This window comes from Protopterus annectens, chromosome 7.part0, assembly GCF_019279795.1.
Source record: "Protopterus annectens isolate FY-2018-M chromosome 7.part0, PAN1.0, whole genome shotgun sequence".
Classification (NCBI taxonomy): Eukaryota; Metazoa; Chordata; order Ceratodontiformes; family Protopteridae; genus Protopterus; species Protopterus annectens.
Window position 1 is genome coordinate 164,519,058 of NC_056739.1, and position 24,714 is coordinate 164,543,771.

Consider the following 24,714-nt stretch of genomic DNA (forward strand, 5'->3'; position numbering starts at 1 on the left):
CATTTGCCACTCATTAGACCTACCACTGAGTAAAATACCCACTTTGATGCATACCTAATCAGGCACATCCAACAACTGGAACTTCCAAACAGGTTCCTCAGTGGAAGAATACAGGGCATAAATAACATGTCCTATGAAAACCGCTTGAAAGCCCTATCCCTACACTCTATTTCCTACAGGCTTCTGAGGGCAGATCTATGCCTGGCATACAAGGCATCTTCGGATCCCACTCTAATGGACCTCCTGCATAACTGCAAAGCAAACTGCGCAAGTTCCACCCATTCTAAAGAAGTATACCTTGCCTGTGATGCAAACAGAACCTGCTGGAGGGACAGGTATGTGTCCCAGAGACTATCCCTTCTCTGGAACAGGCTCCCCTTCCATGTGATCTATTTGAACTGGAACTTCAACCCTAGTTTGGCACCTCTGCCTCTAGTGGGTAGAGACAGCATGTAAATGTTTTATATCCCAAGCCCCTGTTACACTACCAAGGGTACCAAAACTTGTCAGAGATGCAGAATGCATACCTGGGCTTAAAAAGGCCCCAGTGGTCAGCCTATTACACACCTATAAACCTAACACAGACAATTTTACTGCTTTACAAACACTTAATTACGGTTTATACCAGTAGTATGCTTTGTTACCTTACTGTCAAGGAGAAGATTGTCTGGCTTAATATCCCTGTGGATGAATCCAAGCTGGTGTATGGAATCAATAGCAAGAACCGTCTCTGCTACATAAAACTGAGTCTCTTCCTCTGTTAAAGTGTCCTTTTTCATCAAAAGTGTCATCATATCACCTAAAAAAGTAAGAAATAATATTATAATGGATGACCTGTAACTGCAACATCTATCCATTTGTCTGTTTACTTGCAAGGACAGTTTAACAATCACTGCTCAATGACCAGAGTTTCATTCAGTATCACTTTTCTGCTAGCGTAAGAAAATGGCAACTAAACAGAACCAGAAAAATATCAAATAAGGCATACATTCTTAATGTATCAGCGGATCAATATGGAGGCCTTACCTGATGGGTCCTGCAAATGGGTTCATTCTCTCCACTAAACAAGACCACCCCATACTCACAGCAAGCACTTGGGTGAAGCACGTTGCAAGGCATGCCAGAATTACATAAGCACCCAACGTTTCAGTTTACAACTCCAGAAACACTGCAGAGTACACTTCCTGCAAATTAAGACAAGGAGTATGGCACCTACGCTGCTTGCAACAGATACATGTGCACATCTGCACAGCTTAAAAGGAACTCTAACAGACAAGGCTAGATGGAGTGGCTTATGAAAGAGAAAGTGCACCAGTGACCTATCAATGAAAGTCCCCACACATATCAACTGATGAAGAAGACATTTGTTACATCCAACACTGTGGGACCTTCCTGATGGGTCCCACAGATGAAATGAAAATTAAACAGATAACCACCAGGGTGAAAGGAGCCAGAGAACCAATGTTAAGGCTGGGTCATGAAGTATGGGCATACAAAAGAAGCAAGACTCACTATAAAAGGTGCCTGGGTCTGCAAATATGACTGCAGGATAAATGCTGTGCTCCATGAGCTCACACTCCAGAAATTACCTTTTAAGTATAAATCCTATTAAAACACGGATAGCGCAATGGCAAGTGAAAAGGGCACAAGTAAGTAAATTCAAGTATGCATTCTGAAACAAACTTGTTATTCTCAATTGAAAGGCTTTTAATTCCAACACCATAAGTGGGACATATGGAAAAAAAACTCAGGTTCAAAAGGACAAACAAGCTAGATGAACAGGTTTGGGAAGCCCAGGTTCAGAACAATACTGTGGACATTAATAAAAAATCAAGAGCTTAAAGTCAGTATATCAGAAGCAAATGAAAATGTATGATGTAGAGAAGAGATGAGAACAATTCTCATATGTTAATAAACATATCAGGTAATGAATTAAAGGTATTTATCACTACAATCCTAAGTGAAGGTAGGCATATCCCCAGAAGTTTGCAATCAAACTGAATGGATCCATAAAGCTGGTAGAACTATATTAAGTCCAAGGAAACCAAGCCACATTTTAATGATAATCCGCCATTCAAGGCAAAGAGTGGATTAAAGCAAATCGAAATCACAGAATAGACCAGTAGAATATGTACTCCCTTCAAGTTCATAAAGGATTATTCCCAAGACTTGCTTCACTAGGAAAGTGATGCATCTGTTCAAACAGTAATTTCAGTCTGTGGGTTATAAAGCCAGGATCCTGCCCTTGTCATACAGTAGCAAAGACAAAACTCTATCTCATCATTTAACAGTAAAAGTGGATAAATTCCTTACAGATATGTTTGGGAAGGAAAACAATATGCTGCACAATTTGATGTCTTTGAAGAAGCAGGACTACGGCAGAAATTAAGTGGGGAAACATCCAAGAGTCACCTGTATCAACATCCACACCTCAGACAGCAGGTCCAATTAGAAGACAAAAAAAGCATTTCAGAGAAGCAGCCAGTTTCAGACCCAAACTACTGGTGCACATGAAAGCCAGTAGGACAATCAACAGAGATAAATGGTGGCAAAGATGAAGAGTCAATGTCTAACGTCCCAAAACTCCATCCCATGCCATAAAGGAATCAGAACTACTGACTCATGTGAGAGACGAGCCCAACCACAGAAGGGAATGGATCGATCTCCAAATTAAGCTTCCCTGCTGGATGGAATGTGGTTCAATGTACTCTCAGGAGATTGGGGGGGGGGTCTGGATGAGGGTTTCAAAATGCTGTAGAAAACATGATTAAAAACAATAAGCAGTACAAGCCTTATAAAGAATCTAAATGTATAGAATTAGAAAGTGGGCAGCAGGGAGGAGGGGATGATACAAAGCTTCATGGGACCCTACTGTTTCTACTTTTACTACTGGTGGTGGTGAAAGATGTGCACAGAATCCTTGAGTTTTCAGCCCTGGTCGCCCTTTCTTATACAAAATTAAAGAAACAGACTCAGTGATGGAATTATAATAAACAAGATCCAGTCAATACCACAAAGATATCTCCATTATGTGAAGAGAGGTAAAAAGTAAGGCGGCAATAAAAGATCACCTTTTATATATTTCGCAATAAAGACACTTTATAAACACATATCTTGAAATTATCTAGTTAGACACTGCTAGATGCCCCCATCAAGTACTGGGGGGTACTGCCTTCCTGGCCTTAGGTTATATACTGCCCACACTCTCTCCTTACTTTTAAGGAGTGTTGGTACAGATATTAGGGTTGCCAAGAACACCTAAATTAGACAAGTTTACAGGAGTACTGACAACTCTCTCTCCTCAATTACAGGAGTGGGGATGCTATCTGGAAGAGCCAGGATATACTACTATACCAAGGAAGTACTTAAGCGGATTATGTGAGAGATCCACAACAAATTACAGCAAATGAAGAATTTGGAAGGATCTTTACTGATTAATACCTTAAACCTCCTGTAGTGGAAGCCTGAGGGATACATGTAAGTGACACATTAAAAGACATAACAGTGTTTTACCTACACAGCTTTTCAATGCCATTGGCTTTTTACTTTTTAAGCCTTTATGGGTACATTCAACTCAGTAAAGCTGAATCAAACAATGTTTGGCTACACTTTAGAAAAAACAGCTTAAAATGAAGCCAGATGAGCCTGTAAAATCTCCCAAACATCCAAACCATTTAGTAAAAATCGCAAGAAAAACACTGCCAAGCTAGAGTCTTTACTGTGTAATACCTTAAACCTCCTGCAGTGGAGGTCCATGGGGATGTATGCAAATAAGCCCCTAAGGACATACCAGTGTTTTAGCTACATGGCTTCTGAATGCCCATGACTTTTTACATTTTACTTTGCAAGTCTTTACGGGTATATTTAGTTAAACAAAGCCTGGGAAGAAAAGCCAAAACCTTCCCTAGAGCCATGCATCAAAACTATGACTAAAGCTTGCAGGTGTAAGGTTATATAAGCAGTCATAGGAGTGTAAAAAACTCAGACTATATCAATAAAGCCAGGAAGCCTGTATTCACCAGAGGAAAACAGAAATGAAGAGGTCAGCCAAGAGCAGAGAAGGCAAAAAATGGCTCACCCTTGGTCCATGAGAACTGGTTAAAACAGACATGAAGAATAGTACGGTTGGAACAAATACAGTCAGTCATCAGTAGAACGTTTACATTATAAGTTCTTACACAACTATTCTGTATCTTCTCTTGGATCACTGCTGCAGTATTTCACAGTGATGAGTGATTCTCAAAAGCTTACCTAGTATCGAGGGTGGCTAGATGAAACAAGACAGAGCTGTCAATGAAAGTATAGCTGGGTAAAATCTTAAAATAACGATAGATGTTCTTCTCTTCACTGTTGTAGTATTCTTAACATGAGGGACTCCCCACCTAAGGTGGCCCAACGTCTGGCCAGTATAGCAAAGCCTTTTACTACCTACTGTACACCGTACAATGCATGTATTTGCCTTGCGTACACAGGGCAGAAATGCAATGTCTGGACATACCATCCTCACAACTGAATGCCCCAGGAGGAACGCCAGTCCAAGGAGAAGAAAAGAAAAAAAAAAAAAAAAAAGGTAAACAGTACATCTAGAAGAAAGGACCGGGGGGGGGGTAGGAGGGAGGGAAGGATTGAATACTGTAACAGTGAAAAGGAGGACATCTATCATTATGGTAAGATTTCACACTATACTCTGTCCTCCTCTTTTTACTGTTGCAATATTCTTAACATGAGGGAGAATGCCAAAGCTCAAGAAGAAACTTGGGAGGAGAAAGGACCTGTAGAGCTCTCCAGAAAGCCATGAAGGATGGCCATAGCAAAATTAACTGTAGCTCTAGAAATACCATCCAACTTGCAGTGTTTGGTAAAAGTAGGCACTGACGTCCAAGGTAGCTGCCTCAAGAATGGTGTTAGCATCTAACCCCTTGAAAAAAGCACGAGAAGGAGTCACAGCCCTAGTAGAGTGAGCCTTAACAGAGAGAGGAAGAGTTTTACCATGATAAACATAACAAAAAGAAACTGATTTAGAAATCTAAGAATAAATAGTCTCCTTGGAAACAGCCACTCCTAAAGACCAGGGATGAAAGGAAACAAAAGGCTGAACAGATTTCCTGATGGCCTTAATCTTATCCACATAAAATCTGAGTTGTTTATGCACGTCCAAGGTGTGTGGTACCTTCTTGCTCAGAGACTGTGCTGAAGGGGAAAAAAAGTTGGTTAGTAAGCAAGGACACCCTGTCCTTATGAAAAACAAAAAAAGGAGGACAAGCCATAAGGGCTTGAAGCTCAGACACCTGTCTGGCTGAAGTAAGGGCTAACAACAAAACAGTCTTCCAAGAGCAATGCTGCAAGAAAGCTGAAACTACAGGCTCAAAAGGAGATTTGTCATTTTTTTACAAAACAAAATTAAGATCCCAGGGAGGAAGAACCGGCTTCCTGTGAGGTTGAATGTGAAGGACCCTTTTAGAAATTGTTTTGCCTCAAACCTAGAAGCTAGAGGAGATAAAGGTAGAGAAGCAGAGATTGCCGATGTGTGACTTGACAAAGAAATAAGCCAAACCAGCATTGAGCATTCATACAAATAAGAAAGAACCACAGGAACATCCACAAAGTAGATCCAGGTTACATGAATGACATCAGACAGAAATCCTCTTTCATTTGGATATGTAGGATTTCTTGGTATTGGGCTTCCTGGCGTCCTGCAGAACCCTAAGTCCGTACTCAGAAAAAAAATATGTCTGTAAGGAATCAAAATCCTTTCACCCACAGAGTCAGTTGAGTGGACAGATAGGGATGGATTAGAGATCATTTGTGTTGTGTGAGTAGGCCCACCCTGTGAGGTAACTTGTGATGATTACCCCTGGCTAAACGCAGAAGAGGGGAACCGATGCTGTCTTGGCCAAAAGGGAGTTACTAGCAAAATTTTGGGTTTGCCCTGTTGAATCCTGAACAGAACTTTTGGAATGGGGGTGCATATAGAAACATCCCCTTCCAAGAGACCACCTTCCAAACTAGAGGACTTGGGACTTTGGCACAGAATTCTGAAAGTTGTCTGTTTAGAGGGGAGGCAAAAAGATCTATCTGAAGAGTACCCCAACAATGTCCAGAAACATCTCTGTGAAGTATCCATTTGTGGGATTGAGTCAAGGACCTGCTTAGAGTATCTGCCACAATTTTGACCTGAGGGAATATAAACCGCTTGAAGAGTCACATGATGCTGAACGACAAACTCCCATACCATGAAAGCAAGCCTAGAGAGAAGGTAACATTTCATTCCCTCCTGTTTGTTTACATACCACAGAACTGTGGTGATGTCTGTAAACAGTTTGAGAGGACCAGGAGATTCAAGGATGGAAGGTCTGAAGAGCCAGCAGGAGTGCTCTCATCTCTTAGATGTCGATGTGCTCATTTTGTTGAAGAGAAGTCCAGACTAACTGCACTCTGTGTGCCAAAGGCTGCTCCTCACCCTACCTCTGGGACGCCTGTAAACAATTCTTAAGAAAGCAGAGGTGGATGAATGGGAAGGCCTGGTTTCAGAGACAATTGCTTAATCCACTACTTAAGCTCCCTCTTTAGACACAGAAGAACTGCAAATTCTAGGGGATGAGCTTGTTGCGAGACTGATTTCAGAAATCACTGAAATTTTCTCATATGGAGTTTGGCTAAAGGTAACAGGGATGGTGGATGCCATAAAACCCAGGGGCCTCAAACTTTCTGGCTGTGAAAGAGATTAAAGGAAAAAAATTTTGAAAGAAGGCAATGAGAGTCATAGCCTTTGGTGGAAGCAGAGGTGTCAACACAGATACTGTCACAAGCCTGCATTCTAGGAAGACATGGTCTTGAGAAGGTGTTAGAGATTACTTTTTGTAGTTTATAGTGAACCCCAGACTTTGCAAAAACAGAAATTTTGAAGTGGATGTTTTGTAATAAGGTGTCTGGAGAGGATGCTTGAAACAAGAGATCGTCCAGGTAAGGGAAAACAAATGCCTTCAAGCCTGCAAAAAGCAATCACAGGAGCTAAACATTTGTTGAATACCCTTGGGGCAGTAGAAAGGCAAAAGGGCAAAGCAGAGAACTAAAAATGCCAGGAAGTACCTGAGAAACGTAAACATTTTCTAAAAAGGGGGTGAATAGGAATGTGAAGGTAGGCATCCTTGATATCCAGAGGGACCATGAAAGCCTGAGGAAGAAGTAATGGGAACAAAGTCTGTAGAGACAACATGCGAAAGGAAGGAATCTTCAGAAAAGTATCTAGGTGAGAAAGATCCAGAATGGGTCTCCAAGGACCCTCCTTTCTGGGAAAGTACAGTTGTGTACACCTAACATAAATGTAGATTTCAAATGTATTCACTATTGCAGTCCTAACCAATGGGTTATCTGGCTCCCGGTAGCCCTCGATCTGCCAGAATACCAAAGGTAAGTAAATATGACATTGGCTGTCGTCGGTTGTAAAGGACGTCAGGACGACCAATACAAAAGGAGGCAGCCGACGTCACTTCCTGTCTTCCTTGCCGCGAAGCCTGAAGCAGAAGCATTTCTTGCACGAGTGCTGGTCGGCAGTTTACTTTTTTGTTTCCGACTAAAAAGTTGAAGTCAGCTACAGCTAAGTACCTTGTTGGGGATCTTCTTTTCTTGCCTTAACGAATGTCAGAAAAGGTCAATAATTGTCTTACCTGTGGAAAGCAGATTCCCCATAGATATTTTCATTCCCGTTGTATTATTTGTTTAGGCCTTGACCACAACGTTCCTAAATGTGATCTCTGTGCCTCCTTTAATCCGCGTACTATTCGTTGTTGGGCTAAGCTTTTAGCTAAACATTTTGGAGTTTGGCCTAAGTTTGTCAGTATGGCGTCCGCTGGTCTTCAGGCTTCGGACATACCCAAAAAACGTAAAGATAAGGACTGCAACAGGCTTCAGAAGGTTAAGTCCTCGGATGATGTTAAGATGGTCGTCAGTCATGCGGTAGCCAGTGAGGTGCCTTTGCAGCCCCTGCAGTCCATGGATTTTCAACCGCAGGCGTCGGCTGAGACCATTTCAGAGTCCCCCAGGCCTCTGGCCTCCATTTTGCCTTCTGACCTTTCGCCTGTCGCCTTTTCAGCTGGATCCATAGCTGCTAAGCGGACGCCGGTGTATGAGGCCTCCATTCTTCGTTTAGACAGCAAGCTCTTACCAACCTCTACTGCAACTTTGGCGGTAGCCAGGCCTCCCAAATCCTTCAAACTTGCAGGTAATTTTTCCAGTCATAAGCCTGTGAAAAAGCAGGTTCCAGTTACTTCTCTCGTTCCCCTCAATCCCAAATGGTTAAAATGGCTAATGACCTTTTGACTCTTATTAGAGGTTCACAGACTCCTCCTCCTAAAAGGAGTAGGGATGTTTCTCCTGAGGCTTTGTCTTTTTCTGGCTCTGATTCTTCTAACATTTCTGCTGATGAAGAGGAAGTTTCTCAGGCTTTTTCTCCTTTTGAGGATTCAGATGCAGAGTCGTCCATCCCTTCTGCTTCTCCCCCACAGGATTTCTCTTTTGGTGATACTTTGAATACTCTCAGGGAGCATTTTAAATGGGAAAGTCAGGATTATCCCCAATCTAAGAAAAGGATTAGGGAAGTTTTTGGATTTACCTCAGCATAAGCCTCTGGCTATTCCCCCAATGTTGGAAGTGGTTGATGGTGTTTTTCTGGAAAATTTCTGGACTCCAAATTCGGTTCCTTCTGCTTCCAGGAAACCTGATCGATACTATAAGGGTCCCTGATTCTCATCTGTTTCTTTTCAGGAATCTGTTGGCTGACCCTGAGGTTATTTCTCAAGGCCCTAAAGGAGTTAAGGCCACTGTTACCAAAAATCCTGTTCCTTCTGACAGGGAATCTAGGAACCTAGATAGGTGGGGTAAAAAAGTTTATACTTCTGCCACTCTTGCTATTAGGTCATGTCATATTTACTTACCTTTGGTATTCTGGCTGATAGAGTGCTACCGGGAGCCGGATAACCCATTGGTTAGGACTGCAACAGTGAAACACGATGAACATCCAGAAACATTCCTAAATAAAACCCTTTTCCCCTTTGATCCTGCGGAACCTACTGAATAGTTCTCTGATTTAACAATTCTTGAAGTACCTCTGGGAAAAAGTACAACTGCTCTTGAGGTGATTAAGTATGCCCATGAAGGGAGGTAGGGATTTCCAAACCATGAAATACCCTTTTGAATTACTGAAAGAACCCATGAGTCCTGGATAATGCTTGACCAAATTGGTTGAGACAGACCGAGATGACGTGAGAGAGGAATGCGGAATGAGGCTGAGAGAAGAGTGATAGTCCGTTGCTACCTGGTTTGTCTGGAAAGGGCTGCTTCTGTGCAGATGCATGAGCAGTCTTTGGTGGAGGAGGCCTCCTTCCACTTCTCTCACCTTTAGAAGGAGGAAGGGTGCATCTCCAAATGAAGTCTGGCTTGGATGGATAATTCCTTTGAAACTTAGGCACAAGTGAAACCAAAAGATCAAGTCCTGTAACTCCTTGCCTTCCCCCTGTAAAGACTTGAACAAGTCAGCAGCAGCAGTGCCAAACAAGCCACTGTTGTCTAAAGGAGCATCCATCAACTTAGCTTTTATATAATCTGGTAATAGTTGACGCCTTAGCCAGGAATATCTCCTCAATACAGATCCTGAAGCAACTGCCCTAGAGAAAGCTACTGCTGCACCATAGCTGCACTTAACAGAATGGTGAGTCACCTGCCATGATTCCCCTAATAAAGACAAGGACGAAGTTTTCCCCTTAGAATCTGGGAGGTCAAAAACAGCTTGAGTAGCCTGGAACAGGAGGGCCAAAACATATATGGTCATACGAATTTGGTATTTAGTAGCACGAAAGGCAAGGGTGTCAAAAGTGTAAACTTTCTTTCCCAGTCTTTTCATTGTCCTGCTTTCCTTATAACAGGGATGAAATTTAGTAGTAGGCAGTAATTTAGAAGGCTATCTGAAGCCAAAGAGACCAACGAAGGGGGTCAGCAGATGGGCACTTGTAAATAAATTTGCAATCAAGCAGGCACTTTGTAGAAATGGTCAGACTTCTTAGGGGCAGAGGGCTGAAAATCATGAGCCTGAGATGTTGAGGAGAAAGCATCCAGTAAAGCAGGTAAAAGTGGAGGGACAGCAGATGGCAAAGGAGACTCTATTTGCAAGAGCTCATATCTTTTTTTGCACATCTGAAACTTGGGAACAGTCCCACTTAGTACTCCCTCATTTTAGCAATAGTATCACCAAAAGTAATCTCCTCAATAGGGGATTCTGGACCAGTAAATTCCTCTTCAGCAGAAGCATACTCCAGAGGTGATAGAATTTGGGTGGAATAGGCCAAAGATTCCTCGTCTGAGAAAATGTCTTCATCAGAGGAATTCTGCTCCCTTGTCCTCTTGTGAGGGGAAGATATCCATGGAAGAGCAGGAATAGAGAAGAGACCCCAGGAGGAGGCTTTAGAGCTATAAGAGCATTAAATAAGCCCCAAGTAAAATTCTGCCATTCACTTTGCAAGTCCCTGGAAAAGTACAGTTTTGTACCTACCATAAATGTAGATGTTCGAAGATCCGCATTGCTGCAGTCCTTACATATGGGGTAGTCCGCTGTCCTCGGTCGGCCGGAATACCAAAGTATTAGGCTGACATCGGTCATGGCGCTCAGATCTGACATCAGAGCGTAAGGGTATTAAAGCGCATGACCGACGTCATATCCTCAGTCTTTTCTTGCCCCAGATGTCAGAAGGCCCTAAAAAGAAAGGCCACAGCCAAAAACAGAAAACTTCCAAAAAGGCATGTACAAATAACAGCTACCACCCAAACCATACCAAACTACAGAGGGGAAGGAGGGAGGGTAAATTGGACTGCAGCAATGTGGATCTTCGAACATCTACATTTATGGTAGGTACAAAACTATACTATGTTCTTCATCTCACATTGCTGCAGTCCTTACATATGGGTAGAATCCCAAAGCAGAGGTAAAGGGAGGCTGGCAAAATCATAAAGCGTTGGGAGCTGCCAAAATGCCCTGTAAGATTGCAGTGGCAAATCCAGCCCTAGATCTGGAATAAAGAGGAAGGTGGTAATGTTTAGAAAAAGTATGCACTGAACTCCAAGTAGCTGCTTCCAAAATATCTTTAGTAGCTACTCCCTTAAAAAGCTGTAGAAGTGGCAGTAGCCCTAGTGGAGTGAGGTCTGATTCCAGCCGGAATCTCCTTACCATGATGAGAATAACAAAAAGCAATACAAAAGCCAATCCACTTAGAAATAGTTTGTTTTGAAACAGGTTTCCCTTGAGAACCCAAAGCAAAAGAAACAAACAACTGCTGAGACTGTCTGAACCCTTTAGTCCTGTTCAAATAATAACGCAACTGCCTGTGAATATCCAAAGTGTGCAAAATTTTCTCCCCTTTATTTTGGGGATCTGCATAAAGAGTAGGCAAATGAATTGATTGGTTCAAGGCCACATTTGAAACCACTTTAGGCATAAAAGTAGGATTAGTACGCAGAGATACCCTATCCTTATGAAAAATTAGGAAGGGTTCAACTGCCATAAGAGCCTGTAATTCAGAAACCCTTCTAGCAGACGTAATGGCCAACAAAAAAGCAGTCTTCCAAGACAAAAACTTCAACTCAGCAGTAGCTGCAGGTTCAAAAGGAGGTAAAGTAAGTTTTTCCAACACAAAATTGAGATCCCAGGCAGGAGTAGGAGCTCTACGTGGGGGTCTTATGTTCTTTGCCCCTCTAAGAAATTGCTTAAACAAAGGATGAGAGAATAATGGAGGGTCACAGTCATAGTGAGCAGAAATGGCTGCAGCATGAACTTTTATAGAAGAGAAAGACAAACCCTTGTCTAATAATTCTGTAAGATATTGAAGAGAAACACTTAAATCAGGCCTGGAAACATCAAAGCCCCTTGTTTTGCTCCAAATTAAAAATCTCCTCCATTTATCAGCATAAACTTTCCTTGTACTAGGCCTTCTGGCCTCCAAAATAACATTCAAAACTTGTTGTGGAAGCTGCGACCCTCCAGGTTCTAGAACAGAATATGCCAGGCTGTTAGATGCAGGGACTGAATCCTGACATTGAGGAAATGATTGCCCTCCTGTGACAAAAGGTGCGGAATCAAGGCAAAGGCCATGGAGGCTCCGTACTAAACTCCTCAGCAGAGGGTACCAGTGCTGTCGAGGCCAATCTGGAGCTATTAGAATCATGGAGGGCTTGTCTTGTCTGACCTTCAAGAGTACCTTGGAGAGAAGAGGCAGAGGCGGAAAGGCATAGACGTGAAGATTGCTCCAACTGAATGATAGAGCATCCACTTTCCAGGCTGTGGGATGAAACATTTTTGTGCAAAACTTTGGCAACTGGAAATTTAGTGGAGAAGCGAACAGATCTATGTCTGGAGTTCCCCATAACACTGTCAGTTTTCGAAATACATGAGGATCCAATTTCCACTCGTGGGGATCCACTATCTGTCTGCTCAAAACATCTGCTAAGGAGTTCTGTGCTCCTGGTAGAAACCTTGCCTGAAGATTGAGGTGTAAACTGAGAGCAGTCTCCCACAAAATCATTGCTTGCCTGCAAAGAGGGTACCTAATGGGTTCCCCTTGCTTGTTGATGTACCACATGACAGTTGTGTTGTCTGTTTGAATCAACACTTGCCCTGGGTGAAGTAAATCCTTGAAAGCCATCAATGCAAATTGGACTGCTAACATCTCCTTCAAGTTGATATGTAAATGTTGAAGTCTGGCAGGCCACGTGTCTTGAACCCATTTTCCATTGAGGTGTGCTCCCAAGCCTTGTCCGAGGCATCTGTCGTTAAAATCTGACTCGCCTCTGGTCGGGTCACAGAGAGTCCCTTGTTTAGGTGACATTCCTGAGCCCACCACAAAAATTCCTTTTGAATGCAAGGTATTATTTGAATGACAGTGTCCAGATCTTGGCAGTGTTGTGTCCATACATTTTGAGATACCATTGTAGCTTCCTCATATGCAGTTTGGCATTGGGAAGCACCAGAATACAAGATGCCATGAACCCCAAGGCTTGAAGGACTGTCCTTGCAGTCAGCCTGGACCATAGAGACAATTGATGGAAGTAAAGAGTAAGGTTCTTTTGCTTGTCCGGGGTCAAAAGCCATCTGGGAAGCTGTATTCAGTCTCACACCCAGAAAGCACATTTCCTGAGAGGGTACTAGACTGGACTTTGTTTCGTTCACAGAATACCCTAGGCATCTTAACACTGCCATCACATACTGTAGATGATGAAGAAGTTCGTACTTGTCTTGAGCAAGAATCAGGCAATCGTCCAAATAAGGATAAATTTGTATTCCTCTTAACCGTAAGAAGGCTATCACTGGAGCCAGAACCTTTGTGAACACCCTGGGCGCAGTAGATAAGCCAAAGGGCAATGCAGAGAACTGATAATGTAAAGTCCCAGCCCGAAAACGCAGGTACCTCTTTGCAACTGGGCCTGATAGGAACATGAAGATAAGCCTCTTTGAGATCCAGAGTAACCATCCAGTGATCTTTGCCCAGAGGTAGAAGTTGTTGCAACGTCAACATTTTGAATTTTGGAATGTCCAGGTATGTGTTGAGGATAGATAAATCCAAAATCGGCCTCCAAGTGTTTCCTTTCTTTGGTACTAGAAACAGGCGAGAATAAAATCCTAGGCCCACTTCTGACAGAGGGACCTGCTGTATAGCCCCCATTTGAAGAAGTAAAGAAATCTGCTTGTGAGCCTCTACCCTTTGCTGAGGAGGAACGTCTGGCATGCCTTTGAAAGGAGGCAATGTATGGAAATAAAACTTGTAGCCTCGGTCTATAATGTCCAACACCCATTTGTCCTGGGTGACTAAAAGCCAGTTTTGCTTGAAGAGTGCCAACTTTCCTCCCAAAGGAGCTGCCAGACAGGAAGAATCTGGCAGCTGAAAATGCAGGTCATTGGGCCTGTTTACGAAAGGACTGGCCCCTGCCCTCACCTGAAGATTGTGCAGGTGAACTCCATGTTCTAGGCCTGAAAGTACTCTGAGCTCTGCCCCTACCACGTCTAGATCTACCCCTAGACTGTGAATCAGAAGAAGGATAAGCCCATCCCTTAGTAGGCCAATTCCTACTAAACTTAGGAGGCTGCACCTGCAAAAAATCTTTAACAGTCTGCATAGACTTAGCCTTGTCTTCCATTTTCTTCAAGACAGACTCCACAGGAGAACCAAACAAAACTTCAGACTGTAAAGGAGCATCCAAAATTCTAGCTTTAACATGCTCTAACAAATTCTGATCCTTAAGCAAGGCATGCCTGCGAATAACTGAACCAGTGGCAGCCACCCTGGAAGAAGCCTGTAAAGCATCGAAACCACACTGCAAAGAATGCTTACCCACCTGTTCAGAGGCATGTACCAAATCCTGTAATTCTTTACACTCTATGCCCTCTGCCAAAGCATCCACTTTAGATTTTAGTTGAGTAAGGAGAAAATTTTGATACTTCAACATATGAAACTGGCAATTCAAAGCCCTCATTGCTAAAGTGGAAGAGGTATACACCTTCTTACCCCATCTATCCAAAGCTCTAGCATCTTTATCCATAGGAACTGGATTCTTTACAACAGAAGCCCTGACACCCTTAGGTCCCTGGCTAATAGTTTCTGGGTCAGCCCTTGGACTCTTATACAGATATTTATGAGCTTCAGGTACCCTGTAATACCTGTCCGGCTTAACTGGCGCAGGAGGCAGAGAGTCTGGATTAAGGAAAGCCTCGGAGAAAACGTCTTGAACAACATCCAAAACAGGAGGTATAGCCAAGGGCCTATGCTGTGGTAACAACAAAAATTCCCTAAGCCTCTTTCTGAGAAATCCTGACCTTCCCATTTAAAATGCTCCCTCATAGAATGCAGGGTTTCTGAAAAAGAAAAATCCTTTGGAGGATAAGCAGAAGGAGTGGAATCCTCTGCGTCTGAATCAGAATAAGGAGGAAAATCCTGAATGTCTTCAGCCGAAGACTCTGAGTAATCTGAAGCCTGCTCCAAACTTTCTACCTCTGGCTCCACCCTAGGTCTCTTATCAGGGGGGGGGCATAGAACCTCTGATTAAAGAAATTAAATCTTCTGCCATTTTAAGCATGTGTTTTTTAGGCACAGAACCTGCAGAACTAGGACTGACACCCGTGGAAGGCAAACCAGGCCTGCCTTTGGAATGAGCTTTAGAGACAGAAGGAGAAGGCCTAACCACCTTAGGCAAAGAAGGGAGAACAGCAACCTGAGAGGCCCCCTCAGCCTGACCTGACTCCTGAGAGGCCACATCTTGCAAAATTAAAGCCTCCCCCTGAGACTCAACTGAAACCTCGGCTGGATCCACAGATTCCTCCGTAGTTTCTAAAGAACCAGCGTCCGTAATGGACGACTCATCCTGCCTGGACTTTAAAGATTTCTCTTTGCGCTTCTTGAAGGGCGCCGGAGGATCCGACAGCATATTATAATTACACCGCCATCGAAGACAAGCCTAGCGCAATCTAACCTACGTTTAATGGTGCGCTTATTAAACCTAGCACAAAAGCGACACCCGACTACGTCGTGCTCAGGTCCCAAACAAGGAATACAAAGAGAGTGGTAATCCCTATGCGGTATCTGTTTCCCACAAGAAATACAATTATTCACTTTTTCTGACATCCGGAATTAACTGAGGCAAGAAAAAACAAAAATATTCCCCAACGGGGTACTTAGCCCAACTTGGTTTCGGTCTGAAACTCAAAATACGACAATTTCAGAACGCCGAACGGCACTTGCAAACGCTGCTTCTGCATCGGATCATGTGGCAAAAAAGACTGAGGATATGACGTCGGTCATGCGCTTTAATACCCTGACGCTCTGATGTCAGATCTGAGCGCCATGACAGACGTCAGCCTAATACTTTGGTATTCGGGCCGACCGAGGACAGCGGACTACCCCATATGTAAGGACTGCAGCAATGTGATATGAAGAACATCAGAAACATGCTTTGTCTTTTGCTTTTTCTTTAACTGGATGTCTGCCTTATGAAAAGTGGAAGGACTTGATGTTGGCCTACACTCTATTGTCGTTGGAACTTCCTCTCTCACTAGAATTTGGGAAACTCCCCTAGGGCCTTCAGTAACAAGTCTTGGTTCCCCTGGCCATCCAAAATGGACGTCTGCAACACCTCACAGGATGTGCCTGTTATCGGATCCACGGCAGCCTCTGAAGCGGTCCCAGCCAAAGAATCCAACTCCATAACCCAGCGAACACTCTGGGCTTTCATTAGCCTCGAGAGAGAAGTCTGATGTAGGAGGCCCAGCAGAAGAGTCTACCTTGGTTTTTTGGCCTTTCTCTTCAGTAAGACTCATCAGACCTGGAAGTTCCCTCCATAGAGTCTTTAACTAAAAGTTTAAGACTCTGCCTTTCTAAATACCAAAAGAAGACAGATGACTATGTAAAGTCTTAGGCACAAAGGCCTGAACAAATGGTACAAGTTTTGGGATCGTGAGTAGGCCCCAACAAAACAAGCACTGATTGTGACCATCTTTATGGGGAATTTGTCTCCCACATTGACACTTGCCTTTTCTGGATGATCTACAGCAAAAAGCAGTAAATAAGAAAAAGAAACCCCAATGGGGCACTTATCTGAATGGCTTGATACACCAGCAATCAACTCAGACGAGCACATTATCAAAAATGGCATTCGGACTGGTGGCAGAGAAGTTCTGAGGATGGTATGTCCGGACATCGTTTTTATACCCTACGTACGTGAGAAGCATACATACGGTGTACTGTATGTAGTAAAAGGTTTTGGCATACTGGCCAGATATCAGGCTGCCCTAGGTCGGGAATTCCTCATGTTAAGAATACTGCAACAGCAGAATAGAAGGACATATACTCTGATACTGGATGTAAAGAAAGCAACAACCATGTAATGTCTGATAAAGTTATGTGTAGAGGGCAAAGTTGCTACTTTTAGGGTTGGTCTCAAATCTATACCCTTGTAAAAGGTTCTAGAAGAGGCCACTGTCCAAGTAGAGTGTGATTTTTACTGATGAAGGCAAAGATTTTACATTGTAAATGTAACAAAGAAATGGACTAAGAAATCCAGTTAACAATAATTTGATTTGAAAATGGGTTGTCCAGCTTAGATTCTTGAAAAGAAAGGCTATTGGTCAGGCTTGCAGACTGTTTTGTCCAAGTAAAATCTGAGCTGCCTGAGGATTCTCTTTCATTATTCTGGGGATAAGGAAAGAAAGCAGGGAGAGACTCATGGCCTGTTAGCTTATTGACCACTTTAGGCATAAATGAAAGGTTGGCCCTGAAAGACACTCTGTCTGTCCTTATAAGAAATAAGGAACAAACAGACTGCCAATACAGCTTTGAGCTCAGAAACTCTTCTAGCCAAAGTAAGGGCCATGAGAAGTATGGTCTGCCAAGTACAGAATTTGAGAGAGGCAAAAGTTGCCAGTTCAAAGGAAGGGAGATTGTGTTCTTAAGGATAAAGCTAAGGTCCCAAGAAGGTGGAATAGCTTTCTCAGGTGGCTTTAGATGGAGGACAATGAGTTTTGCCTCTGGCCTGTAAAGAAGAGGGGATCTAAAAGTAAGCATGCTGAAATGGCCTATAGGTGTACCTTGATTAACACTGAACAGCCTGCCTGTCCCTGGAGGAGTGGTTACTACCTAGAAGCTGTAGTTTTATTGGCCATTTTGGGTCCATTCTAAACCCCTTGATCTCTCTCTCTCTTAAAACCCTACAATTTTCTTTTTGCGCGGTTTTGCCCACTGAGCAGCGTCGGGGAGCGCCGCCTAAACAGGTTTAAACTATTCCAGGCTCCACAAAGTCTGCTCTTCAGTTTTTCCCTTAGAACTGTTCAAACTCTCAAAGTAATCACTCTATTCTCTTTCTAAAACCCTGCACTTGCTCAGCTCTTATAAGGAAACACTAACTAAAGCACTACACCCTCCTTGACTTCTCATAAGTATTAGGCTCCCGACTGGTCCTTGCTGATCAAGTGAAAAATCAGTTCCCTTCCCTAATCTGATCAGTAAAAAAAACAGTTCCCTATACTAATCTGGTATGTCCAAGGGTCAGTTTCAAGGTTACTCTCCAGTCCAGTTGGTGAATCTGGGAATTTTGAGGCAATGTTACAATTGCCTTATGTACACAGACAACCCTCTTCTCCTTCCAACAAACTCTAATACATGTGAGAGATGCAGTTACACAGCCAAACTGGAGGCAGAGCTCTCTCAACCCAAGACTGGCACAGTCAGTCAGGAGGAAAAGGTAACCACCCACACCACAAATCCAGTCTCACACAGACCTATTGCATCTGCATACCCAACACATAAACACACAAAAACATACTCGGAGGCTCTAAATAGAAATCTGCCTACACAGCAAAGACCTCCTAAGCAGATATCCAAGCAACAGCCACCCCTCAACAATACCCACGAATCACATATCTCACAAAATCAATGTGCCTCACAGTCACAGCCCTTAAGGCCAAACAACACACCAAATACACTTGTTATAGGGGACTCTATTGTCCGGCACACTGACGTCCCACTCACCAGACTGAACAAGGAGAAGGTCACTGTAAGCTGCCTGACGGGTGCCAGGATCCGCCACATAACGCAAGCACTCAGGTCACTCCAAAGCAAGTACAAGTATGACTCCGTCATTGTCAATGCTAGTGTGAATGACCTGAGACGTACCTCCCTGGACTACATGAAGAGAGACCTAGAGGAGCTCTCTGACCATGTAGCCCAGGCTGGTATGACCCTGACCTTGAGTAGCATCTTGCCATCACCAAGAATGATGCCGCAGTATAAAGACAAAATTATCAGTTTCAACAATTGGCTAAAGTATTGTTGTCATTCAAAGGGGATCCAGTGTCTGTCAGCCTGGGATGACATACTCGACAAGCCACGTTGCTTCGCTAGGGACGGCTTGCACCTGTCACCTTTAGGCTTTCGTATACTGGCCAAGGCTCTTGCCACCCCCATAGTGCCTTTTTTAGGCAAGGCTCAAAGGACAAACCCACCTCCATAGACAACCCAAGGATAGAAAAACTAAAGGTAATGCTACTCAATGCCAGAAGTCTAAACCTCAAGATGCACGCACTCGAGGCTCTCCTCAGTATGGAGAAAATCGATGTCTGTGCAGTAACAGAAACCTGGTTCAAGGCTCCTGAGAGCACCCCAGCAATACCAGGTTATAACTCATACCATGCGTTTCGGCCCCAAAACTTGGACTGAAGCACAAAAGGAGGGGGAGTATTCATATTCAAAGATACCTATACCTTCCAGGTTAGTGGCACTGCACGAAGCATCGGAAACCATCCATGTGCAACTAACAGCGGGCAAAACTGCCTTTCAGTTTGTAGCCTGCTACAGAACACCCTCCCTATTACAGGAACCCCACTTGGCATTCCTGAGAACACTGGAGAATATGAAGGTCTCTCCAAACACTATGTTATTGGGTGACTTCAACTACCCAAACATTGACTGGGAAAACTACTCAAGGCCAAACACCCTCGCCCAACGGTTCCTTGAATTTATAAACTAATGCAATGGAACAACTGGTCACCACAAGAGGGAACATATTGGACCTGGTCATCACCAACATGGGGACTCTATGTTCCAAACCAGAGGTAAACCCCTCATTGGTAAGATCAGACCATAAACAAATTTCCCTGGATATCCATATCCCGTCCCCACCCCCAGCCAAGGAAATCACTGTAAAGAATTTCTCAAAAGACAACTTTGCACTTCTCAAGACTGAGGTGGAATCCTTCAAAGCCCCTGGGCCAGAGGATAATACAGCCCAATCTGCAGAATCCTTTACAAATGCATTCTATGAGCACCTGCAGGAATGCATGGATCGTGCTATCCCAAATAAAACCAAGACTCACTCCTCCAAAAACAGGAGACCGGTCTGGTGGACCCCGGCCATAAATAAGCTATACAACAGAAGGAGGAAGCTACTACATGACAGAGCACAATCCCAAAAAGGGAAGGCATCTCTGATCAGTATTAGCAAGAAACTTCGCTCCCTCATAAAATCATCAAAGGCCAGTTTTGAAAGAAAAATTGCCCTAAACCCTAAGGATAATCACAAGGCCTTCTTTAGTTATGTCAGGAACATGGGCGGAAACTCCCAGATATGCTCTGAATTGTTGCATAACGGTACAAAATATACTGAACCTACAGACATAGCCAACATCCTGGCAGACAGATTCAGCGCAAACTCCCCCCCCCCCCCCCAAAAGGAGCAAATGCCTATCCCAACTGAATGTAACCTCCCTGACATCACAGATGCACAGGTGAAAGCTGCCCTCTCCAAAGCAAAAAACACAGCATCTATGGGACCGGACGGTGTCCCAGGCTGTGCGTCTTACACGAGCTCCAGGAAGAACTGAACCCTCACATTAAGTCACTGTTCAAACTTAGTAACTCTGGAAAAACGAAGTCAGCTTAAACCCAGCAGCAAATTATGAGACTCCACAAGTTGTTTTTAGCACTTTCATTCACTTTAATCTTCTGTGAACTTCCTCAGAAACAACTTCACCATCCATACACCTGTTTAAGTACTATTCAATCACAGTTAATTTACATACATAATTGATGGCAATGAATAAAATTTAAAGACATACCATAAAAAATTACTGAAAACTATATATAGTACATATGAACTCTTAAAACGTCCTAAATAAATACTTCTCAAGTTTATGTTTAACACTAGTATAACTATATCATTTGAATATGTGATATCACAATAAAAATTATGAATTCATTTCCAGGAAACATCTCATATTTATAGTTTCATTGAGACCTGGAAATTTGTCAGCTCCTAAAAATATTTGCCAAAAGGACTCTTTACATTCTAATAAAAGTTTGAAATTACCATGTTCAAACTTAGCCTTACTACAGGATATGTACCCAAAAAATGGCGTACAGCTAGAGTGGTCCCACTCCACAAAGGTGGTGCCACAACGGACCCTGGAAACTATCGCCCCATAAGCCTGACTAGTCTGGTCTGTAAAGCTATGGAGTGTATTATCATGGAACTCAAACAAAGACATTGGGAGCCTCCAGACACTGGACCCTACCCAATTTGGCTTTGTTACTGGTAGATCTTGCCTCTTAAACCTAGTTGATTTCTTTGAAACAGTTACCAAAGCCATAGATGAGGGCAAGGTAGTCCACACAGCCTACCTGGACCTCGCAAAAGCCTTCGACACAATACCCCACTCGGGCATCATAAATAAGCTTACCAGCTTAAATATCAACCCCTATATCACAAGATGGGTTGCAAACTGGCCCAGAGATAGAACCCACATGGTCAGAATCGCAGGTGCCATGTCCGAATCCAAATCAGTTACAAGTGGCGTCCCACAGGGCTCAGTTCTGGGACCTCTCTTGTTCGGTATATACTTCTCTAAGGTTCAGGCTAACACGGGGGGGATTATGGCTGACAAAGTTCGCAGATGACTGCAAACTGGGGGCCATAATCGAATCTCCAGCTGACACAAGCATCCTCCAAAAGGGTCTCGCAGAGACAGATGCTTGGTGCCAGAGCCACGGCCTCAAGCTAAATGCTAAAAAGTGCATAGTCATCCCCTTTGGGAAAAACAAGGTGCCCACAAATTACCACATAGGTAGTAATCCATTAAGTACGAAGTAGTAATTAGAGATTTGGGGACCAACGTAGATAGTAATCTCTCCTTTGATAATCACGTTGCCAAAGTGGTTAGAAAGACCTTCTATATAGCCCACCTTATCACGACAGGGTTCGGATCTAGATCAAGAGAGGTCATTGTGCCCCTCTACTCATCACTCATCAGGCCCATAATTGAATACAATGCCCCTTTTGGGATGTACCTTACCCGACACCTGCAGCAACTGGAGAGACCCCAAAAGTACCTCACCAAGAGGATCATGGGCTACAAACAGATGTCCTATGCAGCTCGACTAAAGAAATTCCAGCTCTACTCAGTTGCTTACTGCCAACTCAGAGGCGATCTATGCCTGACATACAAAGCCATGTCAAACCCAGAATTAATGGACATGCTCCACCTCAAAAAATCCAAGTCCCTTAGAGCTACACGCTCCAGGGACCTAAACCTCAGCACAAAAATAAATAGGACATGCTGGAGGGACAGATTCATTTCCCAGAGGCTCCCCTCACTCTGGAATAGAATCCCAATTCATGTTAGACATAGCCCCTCGCTGACCTTCTTCAAGCGAAATCTGGATGCGTGGATGGGAAATCGCAAATTCACCCCTGAGATCTCTTCTGTGTCCTTGCTAGACAGAGGCACAGTAAACTAATCTTAAAAGGGTACCTTCTGTGACCTACTTTAGAGGCACAGTAGGCTAATCTAATAGGGAGGCGGAAGCCAAATACACTGAGGCTAGGCTTATAAATGCCCTAGGGCAGATAGCCTAGTATCTACCTATGAACCTATGATTGAAGAGTATGCAAGACCAGCTTTAAATAGTTCACACAAATAAGGCAGGATAGTAGGAACTCCTGTTTGTATGGGATCCTGTTCTTTAGCATGACACCAAAGAGAACATCTTTCCTATTTATTTATTGTTTATTTACATTTGTTGACCGGGAATGTCCGACTGGACGCAGGTCCATTTTCAGCGGAGGCCAGGGGAGAAAAGCTCCACAAATTAAAATAATACAGACATAGTTACAGATGAAGAATCCTAGCAATTAAAACAACACAAACATAGTTACAGATGAAGAACATAGTACATTCAGTAGATAACTAGCATCTGTTCTATCCACGAAGTCATAGCAGATATTAACAATTGTTAAAATAAGAAGTTACTGTCATATAATAAGTAGATAGGCATGTAAGTATCAGAGCTTGCTGTAATCAAAGGTAGTTTGTGGGGTGGAAGAGAAGAGAGGTAGATGGAGTGGGAGAAGTTAGAGGGGAGAGTTACAAGGGCATAGCCAGCATGTTTTTAGGTGCGCTTTAAGTATGCAAGACTTCCTGGTAGCAGGCTTTCTTCCCTATGTCTAAAAGAATCTAATCATCCATAACGTCAGGTTGAGAGATAAAAAGGATGGGGTGAAAAGCAACCCCTTGTGCTGTGTAGACAAGTCCACTCTGTAGGATAATTTGTGGTGGTGACCCCTGGCTAGGTGGTAGAGAAGGGGGAATCAATGCTGCCTTGGCCAAAAGAGAGTCGCCAGTAAGATCCTTGGTTTGTCTCTCTCAATCTTTACCAAGACTTTTGGAAGTAGTGGTAGGGGAGGGAAGGCATAAGGGAACCCCCCTTTCCAAAGAAAGGAAAAGACATGACATCCATTCTCTAGGCCTGAAGGGAAGTAGTCCTAAAGCAAAAATGAAGTAGCTGTTTGTTGTGGATGGAGGCAAATAAGCATCTGAGGAATACCCAGTATGTGGACTATGTCTAGGAAGACCTCTCAATTCAGCATCCATTCATGAGGATCTTCCCTCAATATGCTTAGAAAATCTGCCAGGACGCTGTCCCATGAAGAATATAGACTGCTTTGAGGGACGAGTTTGTTTTTGTGGCCTGTTCCTATGCCATAAGAGACAGTCTGCATAGCTGATAAGATTGTGTCCCCCTTGCTTGTTTATACCCCACATGACTGCAGTGTTTGTGAAAATTCTGAGGAGCCCTAATTCCAAAGTGTGAAAGTTTGTAAGGCCTGAATCACTGCCTGATTCTCCTTCAGGTTCATGTACTCTGACAACAGATTTGGTGGTCACAGATGCTGGACTCTCATGGAGCCAAATCCATGCCATGTCTGAAGCACCTAAAAGGTAGTTCCTGTTGAGGCATCTCCACTTTGAATGGCAAGCCTGGGTTAAGGTTTACCTGTGATGTCCACCACTGAATTTCTTTCTTTAAGCAGGGGAAAAGTGAGATCTTGGTGCCCACAGGTAAGAGTGCTGGGACCAGATAAATTTCAGGCACCCCTAAATCTTTCTCATATGTAGTCTGGCATAGGGGACCATGGGTATGGTTGCGGCCATGAATCCCAGTGTCCACATAACTTCTATTGCAATGCAAGTTTAAAGGTGTAAGATTTATGCACCTTGTGAAGTGATGGAAAGGCCTGCATGAGCTTGGTGTCCAGTCTGCAGCCCAGGAAAACCAGGTCTTGGGTGGAGTTCAGTGTGGATTTCCTGAAGTTGATCATGAATCCTAGACTCTGGAGGAGTAACAAAAACCAAGAGTGGGTGGTATCCGCTTCCTGTCAGAGTGTAGCCCACTTGTTTGGTGGGTAAAAAATCAGGACGGAAGAACACTCTTACTGGAATAGTTATTACTCCTGGTGGTTCAAGTCTAAGTCCTGAAAAGGACTTCACTATTCCTGAGAAGTCTTGAGGAAGACTGCTCAGGAATACTCAAGACTACTCAGGAATAGTCTTGAGGAAGACTGTTTTGGCTCTTAGAAGGGCTTCTGTAGTCTTGAGGAAGTAAAAATAAAAAATGCCACCAAACCTGTACAGAACGGTAACACTTGACAAACTTTATTGCAGAAAAAGACTGAACACTTTCACCCTGTAGCTCCCAGGGCTTCATAAGAGTAACTGTTAAAATTAAAATGCAAGCTTAAATAAACTTCTTAACACAGTCACATGATCAATGTAATAGCGAGATGAATGAATACTTATTTAAAAAGACAGTACATCAGAATGAGTAAAGTGCTGTGTTCAATAGAAATCACCTTAAA

At 43.4% G+C, this 24,714-nt stretch overlaps 1 protein-coding gene across 1 annotated transcript in view; it reads right to left on the reverse strand.

The window, feature by feature from the left end:
* STK38 (serine/threonine kinase 38) overlaps window positions 1-24,714 on the reverse strand; it is a 1,097,533-nt gene that overhangs the window by 599,504 nt on the left and 473,315 nt on the right. Inside the window, exon 7 of the mRNA XM_044076623.1 lies at window positions 645-799. Coding sequence (XP_043932558.1) covers window positions 645-799 — 155 coding nt within the window. The remainder of the gene's footprint in view (window positions 1-644; window positions 800-24,714) is intronic.